The sequence below is a fragment of the Crinia signifera genome, chromosome 6, assembly GCF_055691185.1.
Source record: "Crinia signifera chromosome 6, ASM5569118v1, whole genome shotgun sequence".
NCBI lineage: Eukaryota > Metazoa > Chordata > Amphibia > Anura > Myobatrachidae > Crinia > Crinia signifera.
In genome coordinates this window covers 3,737,828-3,763,312 of record NC_139222.1, presented here as the reverse complement: position 1 = coordinate 3,763,312, position 25,485 = coordinate 3,737,828, and the positions used below count along the sequence as shown (strand labels likewise).

The window sequence follows — 25,485 nt, the reverse complement described above, 5'->3', positions numbered from 1 at the left end:
CTAAGCAACATAGCGTCCTGCAGTTCTCTTACCCGATGCAGTATACAGTACAGTACAAGCTTGGGCAGATGGGCTGTGTAATGTACAGTGGTCAGGTGGAGCATCCGGGTCCCCTAAGCAACATAGCGTCCTGCAATTCTCTTACCCGATGCAGTATACAGTACAGTACAAGCTCGGGCAGATGGGCCGTGTAATGTACAGTGGTCAGGTGGAGCGTCCGGGTCCCCTCAGCAACATAGCGTCCTGCAGTTCTCTTACCCGATGCAGTATACAGTACAGTACAAGCTCGGGCAGATGGGCCGTGTAATGTACAATGGTCAGGTGGAGCGTCCGGGTCCCCTAAGCTACATAGCGTCCTGCAGTTCTCTTACCCGATGCAGTATACAGGACAGTACAAGCTCGGGCAGATGGGCCGTGTAATGTACAGTGGTCAGGTGGAGCATCCGGGTTCCCTAAGCAACATAGCGTCCTGCAGTTCTCTTACCCGATGCAGTATACAGTACAGTACAAGCTCGGGCAGATGGGCCGTGTAATGTACAGTGGTCAGGTGGATTGTCCGGGTCCCCTAAGCAACATAGCGTCCTGCAGTTCCCTTACCCGATGCAGTATACAGTACAGTACAAGCTCGGGCAGATGGGCCGTGTAATGTACAGTGGTCAGGTGGAGTGTCCGGGTTCCCTAAGCAACATAGCGTCCTGCAGTTCTCTTACCTGATGCAGTATACAGTACAGTACAAGCTCGGGCAGATGGGCCGTGTAATGTACAGTGGTCAGGTGGAGCGTCCGGGTCCCCTAGACAACATAGCGTCCTGCAGTTCTCATACCCGTATACAGTAAACATAACTGATGGCATGAGATCCCTCTGTACACAGACTCATGAGCACAGGCTCCTATCACCGGGTGTCGTAGGCTAGCAGATAAGTTTCAGCAGGGAGGTGACAGTGAGGAATCCTGTGCTCAGGTGGGGCAGCTCCTGCCAGGCGCTCATCTCCCTGCTGCACAGCAGGTGCGCCCAAACCTGGACAGCGGTGCGGGTAGGGAACCGGAGCTGCGGGCTGATCATTGCAGCATCTGTGCCTTTGTCAGAAGCCCCTGTGTGGTAACTAGCGTAATGAGACGCACCTCCAGCATTCCCCTTACACATGTAAATCCTATGCCGTAGTTCTCTCCATAGATGTGGGCTTCAACTTAGCCCTGGTTCATGCTCTGTAGCCAGTTTGTTAACCCCCTCGGCCCTTGAGCCTTACCTTCTCGTACTGTAAGTCATTCATACTGTAGCGTAATTCTGTGTTCAGCCAGTGTAGCGTAATGAGACGCACGGACTTACACATGTGGAACCTATAGTATGGCTCCACTCTTGTCTTTGCTGCACCGCCCTGTCTCGGCACGCACACACGTGCTTCCCATTCTCTGTGAAAGTACTGTATACTCGCGCACTTCCCCATAGCCCCATTAGCGTAATGATATGTAGATCAATGTAATAGTATTTTCGGAGATCTGTCTGACATACTGAACAGTGCGGTAGTGTACAGTAACGTAGTTACCATAGCTTACCAGTAGACATCTGAGGCATGCGCAGTGGTGAATTCAGAAAGCGACATCTGGTGGCTGATCACTAGTACTGCACTCATTTGGTAACGCCATACACCAAACGATGTTATTTACTACGCTGCCGGGTGACAGGCTCCTCCTTCACACGGTACTGCTCTCCAGTTGCTAGGACACCTACAACCGGAGATATCAGGGTGCATAGTGGACACGGTTAGTTCAGACCCACTATATGTTCGAACGCTTGCCATTAGCCTTGTGGGGGTCTCGATTCTATAGCAGTGTGCTCTTACGCCAACGCTGCTGCCACTGTAACACATGCTGCATTATATAATTAGAGAAGGACAGATTATCATTCCCACCAGCAGCTCATTGGCCGGATTGGCTACGGGACTTAGACGCTCACACAACTTCCCCATTGTCCATGGTTTAGCTAGCGTTAATGCTGGCTGGTTACTGCCACTGCTCCCCTCTCCCTTGGACACTGCTCTTGTCACAGTCAATACACCTAGGCTGTGAGTTATTTGGGTCCATACTGCTACATGTGCAGGGAAAACATTTCTGGTAACTGTTAGGCCATTGAATACAACGACACCGTCTTGAGACGCTATTTAAGCTGACTAACAATATATAGATTTTTGTATCTATTACATTAAACCCTTATCCCTTTACAGATGGAAACAGAAATAAGAAAACCACAGAGATACAGTTTTTATAGTTAAACAGGATCATCACAATTATTGTACAACAACAAAAGGTTGGATCACCTCAGCGAGGAGCCCAAGGATGGAGGATTACTACACTTACTGACATGTGTTCCTACAGTAACTACTTTACACATACAGTCTCAGCTATGTAAATAAAAATCATATTTTTATCATTTCACACAAGCAGAACATTAAAATGGCTTCTCATCAATGTGATTTCTTTGATGGAAAAAATCTGATTTCTGTGTAAAACATTTCCTAAACTAAGTGGTAAATTTACTAATATGGTAATTGTATTGAAGTTGGGAGGTTGCCCATAGCAACCATTCAGATTATACTTATTTATGTAGCACATTCTAGAAGCTAATAGATATAATCTGATTGGTGGAACTCCCATATTCTGTACATTTACTCCTAAACACTTGGAAATGGTTTCTTACCTATATGTATCTTCTCATGTCTAATAAGATGAGATCTGCGTGTAAATGATTTCCCACACTCAATGCATGGAAATGGCCTCTCACCTGTGTGATTTAGTTGATGTCTAACAAGATCTGATTTGTGTACAAAACATTTCCCACACTCAGTACATGAAAATGGCTTGTCACCTGTGTGACTTCTCTGATGTGTAACAAGATTTGCTTTCAAGGAAAAACATTTCCCACATTCGGGGCATGGAAATGGCTGCTCACCTGTGTGACTTCTCTGATGTCTAATAAGATCTGATTTGCTTGTAAAACATTTCCCACAGTCATGGCATGCAAATGGCCTCTCACCTGTATGTCTTCTTACATGTGCAACAAGATCTTTTTCTTGTGCAAAAGATTTCCCACACTCACAGCATAGAAATGGTTTCTGACCCATGTGATATTTCAAATGTCTAGTAAGATCTGATTTGTGTGTAAAACATTTCCCACACTCAGAACATGAAAATGGCTTCTCGCCTGTGTGTCTTTTCTGATGTCTAACAAGTTCTGATTTGCTTGTAAAACATTTCCCACACTCAGAGCATTGAAATGGTTTCTCACCTGTATGTCTTTTCACGTGTGCAACAAGATCTTTTTCTTGTGTAAAACATTTCCCACAATCACAGCACAGAAATGGTTTCTGGCCCACGTGCTTTCTCAAATGTCTAGCAAGTTCTGATTTGTATGAGAAACTTTTCCCACACTCAGAACATGGAAATGGCTTCTCACCTGTGTGACGGCTCTGATGTCTAACGAGATGTGATTTGCGTGCAAAACATTTCACACACTCAGTACATGGAAATGGCTTTTCACCTGTGTGACTTCTCTGATGTCTAATAAGATCGGATTTGTGTGTAAAACATTTCTCACACTCAGTACATGGAAATGTTCTCTCATCTCCCTTCGCTGACTGACGGGTAATAATCGGTTTGTTCTGCATAGACGATTTGTAATCTTTACAATGGAACAATGTACTTTTTCTAAGAGCTCTTACAGGTCTACCAATACCAGAGAGATCAGGAAAACATTTCCCATTATCGGAAGGTTCAGATGACAAATATGACCGACGAAGTATTGGACGAGTAACTAGGGCGATAGGTTTTTCTTCCGTTTGGGTAACGTTATCTTCTATTTTACCATCCGGAGATGAAACAAGAGGATCCTCCGAGACATTTGGGCTGTAACATCCATCTGCTGGGAATAAAATAAAAAATTTGAAACAGGTTAAAACCTTTGGTGCCTTCCAATGAAGAGTACCTGTTCAGGGGTCTCCAAATATATCTCTCTGTAAGACGCCACTCAATAGGCGAAATCTCACACCTTGGTAATATATATATATACACACACACACACACACACACACACACACACACACATATACATATATATATACATATACACATACACATACATATATACATACATATATACATACAGCAACGATATGCCGGCACTCGGATAGGTAGAACAACGGATGGGTGCCTTCCCAGATAGATAATGCAAAGTCCAGTGGGGGAGGGGCGGCACTCCAGAAGAAATAATCACGCAGTCAGGCAATCTTAAATGAAAGAAAAAAGTGTATTCTAGCGCCAAGCGCTTTCGGGGAATCACCCCGTCCTCAGGGCATCAATACACAGGAGAGAAGCTTCTCTCCTGTGTATTGATGCCCTGAGGACGGGGTGATTCCCCGAAAGCGCTTGGCGCTAGAATACACTTTTTTCTTTCATTTATGATTGCCTGACTGCGTGATTATTTCTTCTGGAGTGCCGCCCCTCCCCCACTGGACTATATATATATATATATATATATATATATATATATATATATATATATATATATATATATATATATATATATATATATTTATTTATTATTATTATTTTTTTAATCAAACATACTTCTAGTAAGAAACGGAGAACATTGCTGAATAGTATACAATCTAACTGGGCAACGGTGGCAGCGGCAGTCTGAGCCCACCCACAACTGTGACATCGGCGGGCCCAGCCTGCCCCCTTCTTGCTGTCCCCTTGCAGCAGCAGCAGCACCACCCCACCCTGGCCATTTCCTAGAAGGAACATGATCCATCTATCCCATATTTAGTGAAATTTCACCCCCGAGTTACGGGAAATGTATGTATACTTGAGTGTCTCCGTTCTGAGGTCCTGGAAAATGGCCACCATGAAATCTCTAAGAAGAAATGGAATTATCGGTGAGTATAACGCATAGACTTCTACGATTCCCATGGCAGCCATACACTGGGACATACGCAAGCATAAGAAAAAAAGTGAGAGGTGCGAAATAGACCAACGCATTAATATTTAACTATATATCAAATAATCACTTTGTTACAGCACCATTAAATGGTTCCCAAAGTGAGAGGTGGAGACATCTTAAGCATAGTGCTCAGAGAACGTGTGAATTGATGACCGGGTGGCTGCGTGACATATCTCCGTCACGGAAGCTTGAGTCCTTTTAGCCCATGAAGTGAACACTGCCCTGGACGAATGTGCCTTGATTTTGGGTGGAATTGACAGACCTTCTTGTCTGTAGGAAAACGATAGTGTCTCCAATCCACAGAGATATCATTTGTTTTGTGGGAGCCAACCCTCTCCTGGCCCCACCTGGAATAATGAATAGTTTTTCCAATTGGCTCCATCCTTGTACAGTCCACAGAAATGGCCCACCCAAGGTCCAACGTATGCCCCTTGCTTTGTTCTTCATCTTTAGGTTCTGGGAAAAAAAACGGAGGTAGCACGATCTATTGGTCAAGGTGAAGGAATGAAAATCACTTTAGGTAAGAAATTTGGATGAGTTCTAGGAACCACTCTATCAGGAAACATAAATCAAAGATGGTTCCTCTAACCAGAGAGCTTGAATTTCACCAACTCTCATGGCCGAGGTCAGTGCCACCAAGAACCCCACCTTCCATGTGAGATGTCTAAGAGAGACTTCCTCCAAAGGCTCAAATGGTTGTTTCTTTAGAAGATTCAAACCCCACAGTGCTACCAAGGTCTTCGGAGGCGGTCGTAAAGGTAATGTCATAAAAAGGTAATGGCCTTTCCCAAACTTTTGAACCAACTTGCTAGATTCCTATCTTACAACACACTTAATGCTGAGATTTGGGTCTTAATGGTGGCCACCGCCAAACAGAAGTTAAAGCCATCATATAAGAACTGAAGGACTTTAGCAGTAGAGGGGTCCGTAATGTTCTCTGAAAGATTACCCCATGCAATCAATTGTCTCCATAATGCCCAATAACAGAATCGGTCACCTGGTCAGATTGTCCAAGTTGTCTCAACATCTGCCGCTCAATCTCCATACCTTCAGACATAATGACATTGGGTTTGGATGAAGAACCGGGCCTTGGTGCAGAAAATCTGATATGGTTGGAAGAAGCCAAGGATCTTGGATCGCCATTCTCAGCACATTTGTGAACTATGACCTTCTTGGACGTTAAAGTAGGATTACGAATACTTCCACTTGATCCTACCTGATTTTCCTTCGTATCCTGCTTATCCATAGTGACTAGCGGGTATACGTAACCCAAACTGAATTGCCAATGGATGAAAAAAAAGTATCGATTGCCATTGCTTGTGGATGATAACATTGCGAACAAAAGATTTTCACCTTTTTGTTGGTGTGGGTTGCCATCCGGTCAAAGCTTGGCCACCATCAGTCTGAAAACATCCATATTCAATTCCCATTAGCCTGGGAGAATCTCTTTCTGGCTCAGAAAACCTCGTTACAGACCTCAGCCATGCAGCTTCCCTCCTGGTTACTGGCCAGTCTAGTCTCCTCCCACCTGCAGCTATAAAAGTACTAGGTGGACTCCTGCTCTGTCAGAGCTTCCATTGTCAACCATCAGGTTAGATGTGCCTATGTTCCAGTGCTATACCAGCTCCTGCACAGCCTGACTCCTACAGTGCTCGGGCACTGTCTCCTACTGCTTCCAGGCAGTCCCCAAGCCAGCTGTCCCTGTCAGCTACCGTTCCTGCACTCCAAGATCCTGCACCTGTGTGCCTCCAAGCTTCTTCACCAGTGTTCACCTGTTCCTGCACTCCAAGACCCTGCACCAGCGTTCCTAGACTTGTGTGCCTCCAAGCTCCTTCACCAGTGTTCACCTGTTCCTGCACTCCAAGACCCTGCACCAGCGTTCCTGCACCTGTGTGCTCCAAGCTCCTTCACCAGTGTTCACCTGTCCCTGCATTCCAAGACCCTGCACCAGCGTTCCTGCACCTGTGTGCCTCCAAGCTCCTTCACCAGTGTTCACCTGTCCCTGCATTCCAAGACCCTGCACCAGCGTTCCTGCACCTGTGTGCCTCCAAGCTTCTTCACCAGTGTTCACCTGTTCCTGCACTCCAAGACCCTGCACCAGCATTCACCTGTGTTCTTGCACCTGTGAACACTTGCACCTGCCTGCTTCAGTTCCTGCACCTGCGACCACCTTCTCTCCACAGATCTCAGCTTCCGGCACCTGTGCTCCTATGGTCGTTCTGCAGTCTCTGGTGAGCCACACACATCAGTACCATTGTCGGACATCACCCTCAGATGAGAACCCTTTATACTTTCTTAGAGATGATTTATTGACCACCACACCGCTTCCAATTCCCTCAAATTGGACTTTCTCTCAATTACCATTTTCCTTGAACCAACAAGAGCCCCCCATCCAGGCAAATGTTGTATTTTTAGACACCTTTCTATGGATATGGACATGGTCTTGGACTTCATTGACCGAGCCTCTTGCCATTAGGAGACCATCCAGATATGGCCAAATTTGGTTTCTTGCCTACTTATCTGGGTGATCAATGTACTATGGTAGTACGCATCTTTTAGATCCATTCAGGCGAGGAACTCTTCCTTCCCGATACCCATCACAATGGAACACAATACTTCCATTCGAAACCGCACTGTTTTTATAAACCAATTGAGAGTTCTCAGGTCCAGGATAGACCTGCAACCCCCTACTACTTCTCTCCTCCAGAGAAAGATTTTTTTATAGAAGCCCATTTCTGCGCTGATCTTCCGGGACAAATTCTATTGCACTGATGTCCAACAGATGACGCACCTTAAAACAGAAGAACTTGACTTTCCTCGCTTCTTTTTGATTCAACAAATTTGTTGTTTTTGGGGCACATTACAAATTCTATTTTGAAGCCTTTTTGTTTGATTCGAGAGACCACCTGGTCTTTAATAGATTTGTTCCATACATCTGCAAAAGCTAGAAGACGAGCTTCTCTCTTCATTCGATCACCATAACCATAGTCTGGAGCCTCTTCTGAAGGACTGGCTTGAGACATTTGGGCCTCCTCTCCTAAAATATTGTAGGCCTGGTCTATATGCTCTTTCTTCTTTAAAAAAAAAAGGCAGAGGAAAACGATTTCTTCTATCCTGGGGTGGTTGAATAGACTTTCCCCCAGTGATTCTTTTGATCATTAAATCCAATTTTGACCCAAACAACAAAAAAGAACCCTTGAACGGTAAGTTTGTTAAGCAGTTCTTACAACGAACGTCCATATTCCAAGCCTTGAGCCATAATGCCACCCTGCCGATACACCAGCCACAGTCGCTCTAGCGGAGAATGTAACCATGTCCAGAGAGGCTTTGCAGATTCCGTCGATGGCTTTTTGCATAATCTCGAGGCTTCTTAAAAGATATTGCTTCGAGAGTTTCTCTTCAATATCAGAATGAATCGAAAAGCTCCATAATTTAAGGCTCGAGACACTGATGCCACCGCTACACCAGACTTTAGAGACAGCTGAGGACAGATGTAACGTTCTTGAAGAATTCTCTCATTTCCTATCCAGAGTCTTTACATGCTGCACTGACTCCTATCGGAATTGTGATGTGTGATCTCTGAAGTAACAGCCGCATTGACTTTCGGAGTTGTACACAGGTTAAGGAACTGGTCATTTGTGAATGGAAACATTAGATCAATTCTAGCCAATTTTCCTTGTCTCTTATATAGGGCACTATCCGTTTTTTTTTTGGGGGGGGGGGGGGGATGTTGCTTACAATCAGCCATTCTTATTAGGAGCTTTAGCATAGGCCACACCTCTGGGATCTGTAACTCTTTACTTGCTGGATATAATATTCAGGATGGCCGAGCAGAACAAAAAAGCCCTGAGCGTGTTTCCGCAGGGACTCTGAACTTAGGCCGCCGGAGGGAAGTGATGTAGCGAGTGCACTTCCGCCCAGCACGCTGTCAGCCACGTCCGGAAGTCAGCAGCAGGTATCTCCCGGGGAGCCACCACAGCCAGTCACTGCTGGATAGAAGTAAGCCAAAGACACAGAGGAAGGGGAGGAGAGGGGTGTTACACCAAAGTACTTGTAGGAATTCCTGTCTTATTGGGGGGGGGGGGGGGGGAGAAAGAGAGAAAGAGAGAAAGAGAAAAAAAAAAAAAAGAGAAAGAGAAAAAAAAAAAAGAGAAAGAGAAAAAAAAAAAAGAGAAAGAGAAAAAAAAAAAAAGAGAAAGAGAAAAAAAAAAAAGAGAAAGAGAAAAAAAAAAGAGAAAGAGAAAAAAAAAGAGAAAGAGAAAAAAAAAGAGAAAGAGAAAGAGAAAAAAAAAAAGAGAAAGAGAAAAAAAAAAAAAGAGAAAGAGAAAAAAAAAGAGAAAGAGAAAAAAAAAGAGAGAGAAAAAAAAAAGAGAAAGAGAAAAAAAAAGAGAGAGAAAAAAAAAAGAGAAAGAGAACGAGAAAAAGAGAAAAAAAAGAGAAAGAGAAAGAGAAAGAGAAAGAGAAAGAGAAAGAGAGAGAGAGAGAGAGAGAGAGAGAGAGAGAGAAAGAAATATCCCAGTGTATGGCCTCATGGTGATCGCAGAAGAAATGTAGGTCAGCTAGAGCAGGTCCTTCCTCCAAATGTGCAAGGAAGCTAAAGGGTGAGACTGTTATATTATGCAGGACTTATATATGGTGTAAAGCAACATTTTTGACCAATCACACACTTCAGGTGGGCGAGTCTGGTTTGGCGGATGCCATTAGAACTGCATTATGTCAGTTGTCAGGTTTGGTGGAAGACGGATAATGGTACGGGAGTTGGAGGGGGGGATAATGGTACGGGGGCTGGTGGAGGAGGAAAGATAGTGTTACGAGGGCTGGTGGAGGAGGGTTAACGGTACGGGGGCTCGTGGTGGAGGAGGGTTAACGGTACGGGGGCTGGAGGAGGAGGAGGGATAATGGTACGGGGCTGGTGGAGGAGGGTTAACGGTACGGGGGCTGGTGGTGGAGGAGGGATAATGGTACGGAGGCTGGAGGAGGAGGAGGGATAATGGTACGGGGGATGGTGGAGGAGGGTTAACAGTATGGGGACTGAAGGAGGAGGGATAATGGTACAGGGCTGGTGGAGGAGGAGGGATAATGATACGGGGGCTGAAGGAGGAGGGATAATGGTACAGGGGCTGGTGGAGGAGGAGGGATAACGGTACGGGGGCTAGTAGGAGGAGCAAGGATAGTGTTACGAGGGCTGGTCTTTATTTCTTGCAATGTTTGGTTAGGTTTAGGGTGCGATTTGAAAAATTGCTATTTTGCTATTTCCAATGAGAAAAAAAAAAAAAAAAAAAAAAATCGGGATGCGCTTTTTTAAGTGCAATTTTTTAGTCACAGCAAAGCCTGCCTTTTTCTATTTCTATTTTCTATTATATTTGCACTTGACTAGCCATTTTTTACATGCATGCGATTTATCACATGTAGAAAGGACACCTGGGGAGAAGACTGGTCAGATCTCTGTGCTAGTAACACATAGTGACATGATGTGATGGGGGAGATCAGGAGTATAATAGGGGCTGATGGCTACTGATGCATGAGATACACCAGAGAGTGCTGGGAGGAGACAGGTCAGATCTCTGGGCTGGTAGCACACAGTGACATGATGTGATGGGGAGAGCAGGAGTATAATAGGGGCTGATGGCTACTGATGTATGAGATACACCAGAGAGTGCTGGGAGGAGACAGGTCAGATCTCTGGGCTGGTAACACACAGTGACATGATGTGAGAACAGGAGTATAATAGGGGCTGATGGATCCTAATGTATGAGATACACCAGAGAGTGCGGGGAGGAGACTGGTCAGATCTCTGGGCTGGTAACACACACAGTGACATGATGTGAGGGGGAGAGCAGGAGTATAATAGGGGCTGATGGCTCCTGATGTATGAGATACACCAGAGAGTGCGGGGAGGAGACTGGTCAGATCTCTGGGCTGGTAACACACAGTGACATGGTGTGAGGGGAGAGCAGGAGTATAATAGGGGCTGATGGCTCCTGATGTATGAGATACACCAGAGAGTGCGGGGAGGAGACTGGTCAGATATCTGGGCTGGTAACACACAGTGACATGATGTGAGGGGAGAGCAGGAGTATAATAGGGGCTGATGGTTCCTGATGTATGAGATACACCAGAGAGTGCGGGGAGGAGACTGGTCAGATCTGTGGGCTGGTAACACACAGTGACATGATGTGAGGGGGAGAGCAGGAGTATAATAGGGGCTGGTGGCTCCTGATGTATGAGATACACCAGAGAGTGCGGGGAGGAGACTGGTCAGATCTCTGGGCTGGTAACACACAGTGACATGATGTGAGGGGGAGAGCAGGAGTATAATAGGGACTGATGGCTCTTGATGTATGAAATACACCAGAGAGTGCAGGGAGGAGACTGGTCAGATCTCTGGGCTGGTAACACACAGTGACATGATGTGAGGGGGAGAGCAGGAGTATAATAGGGGCTGATGGCTCCTGATGTATGAGATACACCAGAGAGTGCGGGGAGGAGACTGGTCAGATCTCTGGGCTGGTAACACACAGTGACATGATGTGAGGGGGAGAGCAGGAGTATAATAGGGGCTGATGTCTCCTGATGTATGAGGTACACCAGAGAGTGTGGGGAGGAGACTGGTCAGATCTCTGGCTGGTAACAGTGATATGATGTGAGGGGGAGAGCAGGAGTATAATAGGGGCTGATGGCTCCTGATGTATGAGATACACCAGAGAGTGCGGGGAGGAGACTGGTCAGATCTCTGGGCTGGTAACACAGTAACATGATGTGAGGGGGAGATCAGGAGTATAATAGGGGCTGATGGCTCCTGATGTATGAGATACACCAGAGAGTGCGGGGAGGAGACTGGTCAGATCTCTGGGCTGGTAACACAGTAACATGATGTGAGGGGGAGAGCAGGAGTATAATAGGGGCTGATGGATCCTGATGTATGAGATACACCAGAGAGTGCGGGGAGGAGACTGGTCAGATCTCTGGGCTGGTAACACACAGTGACATGATGTGAGGGGGAGAGCAGGAGTATAATAGGGGCTGATGGCTAATGATGTATGAGATACACCAGAGAGTGTGGGGAGGAGACTGGTCAGATCTCTGGGCTGGTAACACACAGTGACATGATGTGAGGGGGAGAGCAGGAGTATAATAGGGGCTGATGGCTCCTGATGTGTGATATACACCAGAGAGTGCGGGGAGGAGACTGGTCAGATCTCTGGGCTGGTAACACACAGTGACATGATGTGAGGGGGAGAGCAGGAGTATAATAGGGGCTGATGGCTGCTGATGTTTGAGATACACCAGAGAGTGCGGGGAGGAGACTGGTCAGATCTCGGGGCTGGTAACACACAGTGACATGATGTGAGGGGAGAGCAGGAGTATAATAGGGGCTGATGGCTAATGATGTATGAGATACACCAGAGAGTGCGGGGAGGAGACTGGTCAGATCTCTGGGCTGGTAACACACAGTGACATGATGTAAGGGGCAGAGCAGGAGTATAATAGGGGCTGATGGCTCCTGATGTATGAGATACACCAGAGAGTGCGGGGAGGAGACTGGTCAGATCTCTGGGCTGGTAACACACAGTGACATGATGTGAGGGGGAGAGCAGGAGTATAATAGGGGCTGATGTCTCCTGATGTATGAGATACACCAGAGAGTGCGGGGAGGAGACTGGTCAGATCTCTGGGCTGGTAACACACAGTGACATGATGTGAGGGGGAGAGCAGGAGTATAATAGGGGCTGATGGCTAATGATGTATGAGATACACCAGAGAGTGCGGGGAGGAGACTGGTCAGATCTCTGGGCTGGTAACACACAGTGACATGATGTGAGGGGCAGAGCAGGAGTATAATAGGGGCTGATGGCTCCTGATGTATGAGATACACCAGAGAGTGCGGGGAGGAGACTGGTCAGATCTCTGGGCTGGTAACACACAGTGACATGGTGTGAGGGGGAGAGCAGGAGTATAATAGGGGCTGATGGCTCCTGATGTATGAGATACACCAGAGAGTGCGGGGAGGAGACTGGTCAGATCTCTGGGCTGGTAACACACAGTGACATGATGTGAGGGGGAGAGCAGGAGTATAATAGGGGCTGATGTCTCCTGATGTATGAGGTACACCAGAGAGTGTGGGGAGGAGACTGGTCAGATCTCTGGCTGGTAACAGTGATATGATGTGAGGGGGAGAGCAGGAGTATAATAGGGGCTGATGGCTCCTGATGTATGAGATACACCAGAGAGTGCGGGGAGGAGACTGGTCAGATCTCTGGGCTGGTAACACAGTAACATGATGTGAGGGGGAGATCAGGAGTATAATAGGGGCTGATGGCTCCTGATGTATGAGATACACCAGAGAGTGCGGGGAGGAGACTGGTCAGATCTCTGGGCTGGTAACACACAGTGACATGATGTGAGGGGGAGAGCAGGAGTATAATAGGGGCTGATGGCTCCTGATGTATGAGATACACCAGAGAGTGCGGGGAGGAGATTGGTCAGATCTCTGGGCTGGTAACACAGTAACATGATGTGAGGGGGAGATCAGGAGTATAATAGGGGCTGATGGCTCCTGATGTATGAGATACACCAGAGAGTGCGGGGAGGAGACTGGTCAGATCTCTGGGCTGGTAACATACAGTGACATGATGTGAGGGGCAGAGCAGGAGTATAATAGGGGCTGATGTCTCCTGATGTATGAGATACACCAGAGAGTGCGGGGAGGAGACTGGTCAGATCTCTGGGCTGGTAACACACAGTGACATGATGAGACTTTATTCTGTAAAAACTGTTCATTACTCACCTGTGCTGATATCGCTAGGGATGTTCTTCTTCTTAAAATGCTGATCACCTCTCACATCCGAATCTTCATCTCCCTCTGTATCTTCTGCTTTCACATTAATCACATATATCTCTTTTTCTTCCGGTATATTATGGACCTTATTTTCAACCAAATGTTCTCTCTAAATAACCCACCAAAAAAAAAACACTTTAATTGGTGTACAATCCTATTAGTTGACATATCAGTGTTCTGTACAGATTATATATTGGTGAGACCATAAATCCCACCTACCTGATCCTCCTGTGGGGTCCTGTGATTCTCCTCTGTACAGTCCTGGGAATACAGAGGAGGGGGACATCTCTCTGGGGTATTCCTGTTACTGGGCCCATCTGTAGGAGACACGCAGTGACTGAGGACAAGGTATATATGTGATTATCCTGTGAATACAGAGGACGGGGACATCTCTCTGGGGTATCTCTGTTACTGGGCCCATCTGTAGGAGACACACAGTGACTGAGTACATGGTATATATGTGATTATCCTGGGAATACAGAGGACGGGGACATCTCTCTGGGGTATTCCTGTTACTGGGCCCATCTGTAGGAGACACACAGTGACTGAGGACATTGTATATATGTGATTATCCTGGGAATACAGAGGACGGGGACATCTCTCTGGGGTATCTCTGTTACTGGGCCCATCTGTAGGAGACACACAGTGACTGAGGACACGGTATATATGTGATTATCCTGGGAATACAGAGGACGGGGACATCTCTCTGGGGTATTCCTGTTACTGGGCCCATCTGTAGGAGACAGGCAGTGACTGAGGACATTGTATATATGTGATTATCCTGGGAATACAGAGGACGGGGACATCTCTCTGGTGTATTCCTGTTACTGGGCCCATCTGTAGGAGACACACAGTGACTGAGGACATGGTATATATGTGATTATCCTGGGAATACAGAGGACGGGGACATCTCTCTGGGGTATTCCTGTTACTGGCCCCATCTGTAGGAGACACACAGTGACTGAGGACATGGTATATATGTGGTTATCCTGGGAATACAGAGGACGGGGACATCTCTCTGGGGTATCCCTGTAACTGGCCCCTTCTGTAGGAGACACGCAGTGACTGAGGACATGGTATATATGTGATTATCCTGGAAATACAGAGGACGGGGACATCTCTCTAGGGTATTCCTGTTACTGGCCCATCTGTAGGAGACACGCAGTGACTGAGGACATGGTATATATGTGATTATCCTGGGAATACAGAGGACGGGGACATCTCTCTGGGGTATCTCTGTTACTGGGCCCATCTGTAGGAGACACGCAGTGACTGAGGACATGGTATATATGTGATTATCCTGGGAATACAGAGGACGGGGACATCTCTCTGGGGTATTCCTGTTACCGGGCCCATTTGTAGGAGACACGCAGTGACTGAGGACATTGTATATATGTGATTATCCTGGGAATACAGAGGACGGGGACATCTCTCTGGGGTATTCCTGTTACTGGGCCCATCTGTAGGAGACACGCAGTGACTGAGTACATTGTATATATGTGATTATCCTGGGAATACAGAGGACGGGGACATCTCTCTGGGGTATTCCTGTTACTGGCCCCATCTGTAGGAGACACACAGTGACTGAGGACATTGTATATATGTGATTATCCTGGGAATACAGAGGACGGGGACATATCTCTGGGGTATCTCTGTTACTGGGCCCATCTGTAGGAGACATGCAGTGACTGAGGACATTGTATATATGTGATTATCCTGGGAATACAGAGGACGGGGACATATCTCTGGGGTATCTCTGTTACTGGGCCCATCTGTAGGAGACACACAGTGACTGAGGACATGGTATATATGTGATTATCCTGGGAATACAGAGGACGGGGACATCTCTCTGGGGTATTCCTGTTACTGGGCCCATCTGTAGGAGACATGCAGTGACTGAGGACATGGTATATATGTGATTATCCTGGAAATACAGAGGACGGGGACATCTCTCTAGGGTATTCCTGTTACTGGCCCATCTGTAGGAGACACGCAGTGACTGAGGACATGGTATATATGTGATTATCCTGGGAATACAGAGGACGGGGACATCTCTCTGGGGTATCTCTGTTACTGGGCCCATCTGTAGGAGACACGCAGTGACTGAGGACATGGTATATATGTGATTATCCTGGGAATACAGAGGACGGGGACATCTCTCTGGGTTATTCCTGTTACTGGGCCCATTTGTAGGAGACACGCAGTGACTGAGGACATTGTATATATGTGATTATCCTGGGAATACAGAGGACGGGGACATCTCTTTGGGGTATTCCTGTTACTGGGCCCATCTGTAGGAGACACGCAGTGACTGAGTACATTGTATATATGTGATTATCCTGGGAATACAGAGGACGGGGACATCTCTCTGGGGTATTCCTGTTACTGGCCCCATCTGTAGGAGACACACAGTGACTGAGGACATTGTATATATGTGATTATCCTGGGAATACAGAGGACGGGGACATATCTCTGGGGTATCTCTGTTACTGGGCCCATCTGTAGGAGACATGCAGTGACTGAGGACATTGTATATATGTGATTATCCTGGGAATACAGAGGACGGGGACATATCTCTGGGGTATCTCTGTTACTGGGCCCATCTGTAGGAGACATGCAGTGACTGAGGACATGGTATATATGTGATTATCCTGGGAATACAGAGGACGGGGACATCTCTCTGGGTTATTCCTGTTACTGGGCCCATCTGTAGGAGACACGCAGTGACTGAGGACATTGTATATATGTGATTATCCTGGGAATACAGAGGAAGGGGACATCTCTCTGGGGTATTCCTGTTACTGGGCCCATCTGTAGGAGACACACAGTGACTGAGGACATGGTATATATGTGATTATCCTGGGAATACAGAGGACGGGGACATCTCTCTGGGGTATTCCTGTTACTGGCCCATCTGTAGGAGACACGCAGTGACTGAGGACATTGTATATATGTGATTATCCTGGGAATACAGAGGACGGGGACATCTCTCTGGGGTATTCCTGTTACTGTCCCCATCTGTAGGAGACACGCAGTGACTGAGTACATTGTATATATGTGATTATCCTGGGAATACAGAGGACGGGGACATCTCTCTGGGGTATTCCTGTTACTGGGCCCATCTGTAGGAGACACGCAGTGACTGAGTACATTGTATATATGTGATTATCCTGGGAATACAGAGGACGGGGACATCTCTCTGGGGTATTCCTGTTACTGGGCCCATCTGTAGGAGACACGCAGTGACTGAGTACATTGTATATATGTGATTATCCTGGGAATACAGAGGACAGGGACATCTCTCTGGGGTATTCCTGTTACTGGGCCCATCTGTAGGAGACACGCAGTGACTGAGGACATGGTATATATGTGATTATCCTGGGAATACAGAGGACGGGGACATCTCTCTGGGGTATTCCTGTTACTGGGCCCATCTGTAGTAGACACGCAGTGACTGAGTACATTGTATATATGCGATTATCAGATGCTGGGTGTATATAGGGGACCCCCATACCTGCTCTCCCCTGTACAATAATGCTGCTTTCAGACCGCATAACTGGCTTTGACCCTGTATTTGGAAACGTTTCCAAAAACGGGTCTGCCAGATAAAACCCCTTTCACACCGCAGCACTTAAACGGTATATTACCGTTTAAGTGCCGATTTTTTGACACTGGCAGACCCGTTTTTGGAAACTTTCCAAATACAGGGTCAAAGCCAGTGCAGCCTTCAGCCCTCCCCTCCGTGCAGCTCCCCCCCCCCCCCCTCGCGTGTCGACCGAGAGCATGTCGACGCCCCCCGCGCATGTCGACGCCCCCCGCGCATGTCGACGCCCCCCGCGCATGTCGACGCCCCCCCCACCCCACCCCGCGTGTCGGCGCCCCCCCCCCCGTGTCGACTTACCCCGTGCCGGTACCTCCGTTGTGGACTGCAGCTCAGTATGCTCGGAAAGCACTTATGAAAAAAGTGTCTTCCAGAAAATGGCTGCCCCATAGGAAACCCAGTTTAAAAAAACTGTCTTCCGTATGGGGGGCAGCCATTTTCTGAAAGACACTTTTTTCATAAGTGCTTTCCGAGCATACTGAGCTGCAGTGCCGGGAACCACAACGGAGATACCGGCACGGGGTAAGTCGACACGGGGGGCGCCGACACGCGCGGGGGGGGGTCGACACGCGGGGGGCCGTCGACACGCGCGGGGGGGCGTCGACACGCGCGCGGGGGGCGTCGACACGCGCGCGGGGGGTGTCGACACGCGCGCGGGGGTGTCGACACGCGCGGGGGGGGGCTCCAGTGCTGTGAATACTTAATGAGCGCTCATTAAGTATTCACTGTGCTGAATTTAGGACCCAGCTCATTGGCTGGGTCCTAAATACCGTTTCTGAGCCGATTTTTGCGCTAAAATACCGGTTCAGAAACGGGTAGGACCCTGCATTTTAACCGGTTAGAAAAAACGGCATTTTCTAACCGGTTAAGTGGGACTGGACCTTTCAGACCGCACACATTACCGTTTTAAAACGGTAAAAAAACGGCAATTTACCGTTTTAAAAGTGCGGTCTGAAAGGGGCATAAATGTCTCCTCTTACCCAGTGATGTGAGGGGCCGGTGATTCTCCATCATCACGTCCTTGTACAGACCCCTGTGTTCCTCTATATACTCCCCGTCCTGCATGGAGAGATAGACAGTGACATCCTGACACCTTATAGGCACCTGACACACACAATGATACAGTCATCACCCAGACACATCCCCCGGTGTTACTGTATAACATCCCATTCCCAGCAGTCACCTCTCCGGTCACATCCCCCGGTGTTACCGTATAACGTCCCATTCCCAGCAGTCACCTCTCTGGTAACATCCCCCGGTGTTACTGTATAACGCCCCATTCCCAGCAGTCACCTCTCCGGTCACATCCCCCGGTGTTACTGTATAACGTCCCATTCCCAGCAGTCACCTCTCTGGTAACATCCCCCGGTGTTACTGTATAACGCCCCATTCCCAGCAGTCACCTCTCCGGTCACATCCCCCGGTGTTACTGTATAACGTCCCATTCCTAGCAGTCACCTCTCCGGTCACATCCTCCGGTGTTACTGTATAACGTCCCATTCCCAGCAGTCACCTCTTCGGTCACATCCCCCGGTGTTACTGTATAACATCCCATTCCCAGCAGTCACCTCTCTGGTAACATCCCCCGGTGTTACTGTATAACGCCCCATTCCCAGCAGTCACCTCTCCGGTCACATCCCCCGGTGTTACTGTATAACGTCCCATTCCTAGCAGTCACCTCTCCGGTCACATCCTCTGGTGTTACTGTATAACGTCCCATTCCCAGCAGTCACCTCTCCGGTCACATCCCCCGGTGTTACCGTATAACCTCCCATTCCCAGCAGTCACCTCTCCGGTCACATCCCCCGGTGTTACCGTATAACCTCCCATTCCCAGCAGTCACCTCTCCGGTCACATCCACCGGTGTTACTGTATAACGTCCCATTCCCAGCAGTCACCTCTCCGGTCACATCCCCCGGTGTTACTGTATAACGTCCCATTCCCAGCAGTCACCTCTCCAGTCACATCCCCCGGTGTTACTGTATAACGTCCCATTCCCAGCAGTCACCTCTCCGGTTACATGCCCCCCGGTTTTACTGTATAACGTCCCATTCCCAGCAGTCACCTCTCCGGTCACATCCCCCGGTTTTACTGTATAACGTCCCATTCCCAGCAGTCACCTCTCCGGTCACATCCCCCGGTGTTACTGTATAACGTCCCATTCCCAGCAGTCACCTCTCCGGTCACATCCCCCGGTGTTACTGTATAACGTCCCATTCCCAGCAGTCACCTCTCCGGTCACATCCCCAGTGTTACTGTATAACGTCCCATTCCCAGCAGTCACCTCTCCGGTCACATCCCCCCAGTGTTACTGTATAACGCCCCATTCCCAGCAGTAACCTCTCCTGTCACATCCCCCGGTGTTAATGTATAACGTCCCGTTCCCAGCAGTCACCTCTCCGGTCACATCCCCCGGTGTTACTGTATAACGTTCCATTCCCAGCAGTCACCTCTCCGGTCACATCCCCCGGTGTTACTGTATAACCTCCCATTCCCAGCAGTCACCTCTCCATTCATGTCCCCCGATGTTACTGTATAACGTCTTATTCCCAGCAGTCACCTCTCCCCTGTATAATAATAATAATAATAATAATAATAATAATAATAAGACACCACAGGCTGCTTCCCTGTATAATAACAGGACACCACAGGCTGCTCCACCTGTATAATAATAATAATAATAATAAGACCCCACAGGCTGCTCCACCTGTATAATAACAACATGACACCACAGGCTGCTCCCTCTGTATAATAATAATAATAGCAGGACACTACAGGCTGCTCCCCCTGTATAATAATATCAGGACACCACAGGCTGCTCCCCCTGTATAATATTAATAACGACACCACAGGCTGCTCCCCCTGTATAATAATAACAGGACACCACAGGCTGCTCCCCCTGTATAATAATAGGACACCACAGGCTGCTCCCCCTGTATAATAATAATAGCAGGACACTACAGGCTGCTCCCCCTGTATATTAATAACAGGACACCACAGGATGCTCCCCCTGTATAATAATAACAGGACACCACAGGCTGCTCCCCCTGTATAATAATAGGAGACCACAGGCTGCTCCCCCTGTATAATAATAATAACAGGACACTAGAGGCTGCTCCCCCTGTATAAGTAATTACCTGATGCCTCAGCTCTAAACACAAGCGGCCGTCCGTCGTTCCTTCCCACAGTGACCCGGATGTAGTTATGAAGCACAGAGGGCGGGGATTAGGCCGGATGGAACGTGAAATACGGAACTGGAGTGGAACGCAGAAATACGGTGGAACACACCAACCGTAGTATTAATGGAACGCACAGAGCGTAGGTATGTTGGAACGCGGAAGTAGTATGGACCGCACAGACCGGAAGTGGCGTGTCCCGTGCTCCGGAGGTGTCCCCGCTGCAGAGGGTTCCGGCCTGGGGTTCCCAGCTGTGTGTGTGGAGGATGATTAGTGATATAGGGGGCGGTATATGAGTGCAGGACCCCCCTCCCCCGCGGTGACTGCTCTGCATGGTAACCCCTTAGTGACCAGACTTCCTGTTACCATGGTAGTGAGTGTCCCCATAGTGTGTGTATGCTGGGAGGCCTATGGTGGCACTGTGCAGCCAGCTACATTGTGTACAGCTGGTGATGTCCTCTGACAGGTGGTGATATCCCTGTTCTGTCTGTGATGTGCTCATTGTCCCTGTGCCCCCCTGTCTGTTACCATCCTGTGCCCCCCTGCGTGTTACCGTCCTGTGCCCCCCTGCGCGTTACCGTCCTGTGTCCCCCCCCATGTGTTACCGTCCTGTGCCCCCCTGTGTGTTACCATCCTGTTCCACCCCCTTGTGTTACCGTCCTGTGCCCCCCTGTGTGTTACCGTCCTGTGCCCCCCTGTGTGTCACCGTCCTCTGCCCCCCTGTGTGTTACCGTCCTGTGCCCCCCGTTTGTTACTGTCCTGTGCCCCCCGTGTGTTACCATCCTGTGCCCCTTGTGTGTTACTGTCCTGTGCCCCCCCCCCTGTGTGTTACCGACCTGTGTCCCCCGTGTGTCTCCGTCCTCTGCCCCTGTGTGATACTGTCCTGTGTGTTACATGCTATGGGCAGTGGCTGGGAGGTAACATGGGTGGCTAGAATGATGCACGGAGATGGGTTGTCCTACAGGCGTGTCACTGATGTGTTGCTGACAGTGGCTGCATACAGACATAAATGCATTTGCCTCTTCCCTGGTGGTCCATTCGGATCTGACGCCCTCTATAGGCTGCTGGTTTCCTCAGTCATGTTCTCCATAGCCATCAGGAGATCCGGATAGAGCTGACCAGTACAGCCTGATTATTCTGTTCTAGGAGCTCCGAGGAGACCCCCACTCAGCGGGCAGGACACTACTGCCTGGGGATCTTGTGTCCCTTCCTCTGGAGCCCAAATGTCTTCCAGAGAAGGTGATACGGTCCTTCACAAGAAGCCTGAAAGTCTTGCAGGTAAACACTCGCCCTAGTGTGGGTTGACCATTCTTAGGTGTCGCTCTAGTCACCATCGACTATTAGTGGTGGGCCTGGTCCCTGGTGACCGAGACATTGTCTATCCCCTATACCAGAACCGTTGTTGTTTTTACCAAAAGCATTTCATTCCACTAAAGGGTATTTCTCATTGATGGAGACCGGTCAGCTGGTTTCTGGGGGTTACATACACCGACTCGTTGGCATATAGTTGGCACGACTCAGCATTTAGGGGCATCTGGATATGTATTCAACAGTAAATACCAATGTCAGACCAGATTTATAGGTCTTATTTGGCTGAAGCCTATAGGAGGGGGGGAGGTGACTGGCGTCGCCCCTGTCTTTCTATATCCAGCGCCAGGCTCATGGGCTGGTCCTTGTTCCCAAAATATGGGGGCAGAATGAGTAAGGGTCCCCCATATTTTGAAAACCAGCACCGGGCCTAAACAGCCAGCAAGCTTAAGCTCCCCCGGCCAACCGACCATGTTAAACTGTAACATAGGCGTCTATGGAGCCATGAACAGCCAGTTATCCGCGGAGCTTCCCCGGAGGCCACTCTAATTGGCTGGTTGTATGGCACCAGAAAATCCCTCAGTTTGAAGGAGGAGCTGCATTTGTAAACACACTTGCGGCTCCTCAGTTCATATGGTGTCGGGACGCTCGGTTTGTTTGTATTTTAATTCGTGGATGCCTACTATGGACTGAAAAGGACACGATGTACACTGGAGGAGCTGGTGAGTATAATTTACTCGTGGATGCCTACTATGGACTGAAGAGGACACGATCTACACAGGAGGAGCTGGTGAGTATAATTTACTCAGGGATGCCTACTATGGACTAAAGAGGTCATGATCTACACCGGAGGAGCTGGTGAGTATAATTTACTTGTGGATGCCTACTATGGACTGAAGAGGACACGATCTACACCGGAGGAGCTAGTGAGTATAATTTACTTGTGGATGCCTACTAAGGACTGAAGAGGACACGATCTACACCGGAGGAGCTGGTGAGTATAATTTACTTGTGGATGCCTACTATGGACTTGTGGATGCCTACTATGATCTACACCGGAGGAGCTGGTGAGTCTAATTTACTTGTGGATGCCTACTATGGACTGAAGAGGACACGATGTACACTGGAGGAGCTGGTGAGTATAATTTACTTGTGGATGCCTACTGTGAGGGTACGAGTTCCTCAATCACTCAGACACCGAGCAGATGAAACCAAAATATGGTTTATTTTTATCACAGCACACGAAAGTAGATGAAGACAGGAAAAAGAGTCAAATGTAGCATATAAACGTTATCGGGTAGCAGTCCAATGGCAGTCCTTGTAGCAGCAGTTCCAAAGCACAAAACTATCACTTAATCCACACAGCAGTGATAGCCGAAACCTGTGTAAATCCACACAACACAGACGCTCCACACCAGAGCTTGGTAGGATGCCCCCTTCCCGGGCAAACGATGTGTTCCACAAGATCCAGTGAAGGGTAGGACCCCTGAGACCGGATTGCGACTAACATACTCAGCTGGCAGGTGTACAAGTCATTTTAAAAACTTCCAATTTCCCACGCTTCTCCATACCATCAGTGGGCTTGCACTCAATCCCTATTGGTGGATTCAAGTCAGGTTTATCCCCCCTCCCAGGTACTGCTGCTGCCCATCTGCTTCTGCCCCCTGCTGGGGTCGGTTCCAGAAAGTCTGGAAGTAGCCAAGATATGCATAGCAGAGTCAACACAAGATACAAAACACAGTCTGATTACCTTATGTGGTGGTCACCCCCTGTGGACAACCTTCCTGTTGATAGTAGGGGAATTTGATCACCCCCTGTGGTGATTGTCCTTCAGCTATCCCCCTCATGTAAACAGCAGGAACAATAATCGGCTGATTACATTATGGGCTGATCACCCCCTGTGGACAACCTTCCTGTTGATAGTAGGGGGATTCGATCACCCCCTGTGGAGATTGCCAATGGTACAATGCTTACATGAATAAAGTCCTGGGAAATACAGACATTACATTTGAGGTGGGATTATACAGCCTAATAATATATGATCTGGAACTACACACACATATAGGGGGTATATAGACATATATGGAGAACAAGAGGGTACCGACGGACTAAAATAGTACATTAATTACTACACCTAATAAAATATAGTAATTACAGATTTACAGTAAATCTGATAACCTCACATTCCTTCCCCTACTATTGTAGTCCCGGTACCAAGCTGTTCAGGAACCAATAACAACCTGGAATAGCGGGATGCAGAGCCGAGAATCTGGGGTTTGGATATACCACCTGAGTCCCACAGGGTGACATCATACCAAACCCATCTTGTAAAAGGCGGCTGGTTTGCAGAACCAGCAAGGGCATGATTACAGTCTAAGTCATACATTGGAACTAACAAGGGCTGTAGCGATTCCTCTTCTTCGGATTCTGGGTACCCCCCCTCTGCAACATTGTAACCTACTAATACTTTTGCCTCGGGCACAATGGGGCAGGGACCACTTTCCACCTCCCCCTCTTGCCCAAGGAACAGGGGCCAAACAGCAGGCCAATATAGGGGCTCTGGCCCTGGCACTTCCACCACCCCGTCATGTCCTTCCTCCCCCACACCCAAACTAGGGGCATGGCAAATTTCAGTCCAGCATTTGGTCTCAATGTCCAGGGCTGAGGAGGGACCCTCCATCACAAACAATTCCGCTGGTGGCTGCAGGACAGGCTGTGTCAGCTCTGTCCCCTTAAAAGCCAGATGCTCACCTGCAGCTACTTCTGCGCACACCTCCTTCTCCGCGATAGCCTCCTTCCCCAGCTGAGTATGCTGGGCAGCCCGAAACACAACGTCATCTGTGACTGGTGTGCTGGTGGCCTGGATGTTGTTGGATACTCCTCTAACCACGGTGATCTCCTCCTGGACGCAGTCCTCATAGATCCCCTGGCAGCAGGTTAATAATTCTGCATCTCCCACCTCAGCAAAAGGGAAGCTGTAGCGCAGCTCCTCCTGAATAACCTCCTTCACTTTGGGGATAACCTCCCCCTGCAGAGAACACTGGGCAGCTTCCTCCCTAGGATGGGGGAGAAGCAATTGCAAACGGTGCCTTTCATCACGCCCCCTGCGACACTGATCTTGCCATGCTGGGGTATCCAGGAGCCCCCGATCAATCGCCTCTTCCTCTGCCACCACGAAGCACTCCTCCAGACACTGCAATTGTTCCCACACACTCAACTGTGCACCGAAATGGAGAATCCATGCTCGGTAATCAGCAAATGCATTTGTAGGATCTCCCTGATCGTGAAGGATCTGCTGAAGGATTTCCCCGCGAGTGCAGGATCGGATGGGTATACCTCGCAGCTGACCTTCTGCTATCAGCTCCTCCATACTCATTTCTTCAAGGGCAGTTAGGGGCCCCCCTGACAACGACCCTTCTCTCGCGGTAACAATTAATTCCGTGGCAGACCCCTCGGTTGTCTGCCCAGATTGCAGTAGCCCCCTTCTAGACCCTTCCTCTGGTTCTATCTGGGGCATCAATTTATTCTGGACTTGTCCTTCAGCCTCAGAATATTGTCCTCTTTGT

At 48.5% G+C, this 25,485-nt stretch overlaps 2 protein-coding genes across 3 annotated transcripts in view; both read right to left on the bottom strand.

The window, feature by feature from the left end:
- Positions 1–25,485, bottom strand: part of LOC146009829 (uncharacterized) — a 110,821-nt gene that overhangs the window by 32,473 nt on the left and 52,863 nt on the right. The gene's annotated exons all lie outside the window — the stretch shown is intronic.
- Positions 2,241–20,615, bottom strand: LOC146009830 (uncharacterized). 2 transcript variants are annotated; one of them, XM_083150353.1, is made up of 6 exons: positions 20,573–20,615; positions 19,941–20,002; positions 18,416–18,494; positions 14,054–14,151; positions 13,784–13,943; positions 2,241–3,912 (listed from the first exon to the last, which is right to left on the bottom strand). In XM_083150353.1, the coding sequence occupies exons 2-6, from the start codon at positions 19,950–19,952 to the stop codon at positions 2,669–2,671; spliced, it is 1,593 nt and encodes a 530-aa protein (XP_083006479.1). In that variant the 5' UTR covers positions 19,953–20,002; positions 20,573–20,615; the 3' UTR covers positions 2,241–2,668. The 2 variants fall into 2 exon arrangements, with proteins under 2 accessions (XP_083006479.1, XP_083006478.1); XM_083150352.1 differs by having other exon boundaries at positions 2,241–3,915; positions 20,573–20,589.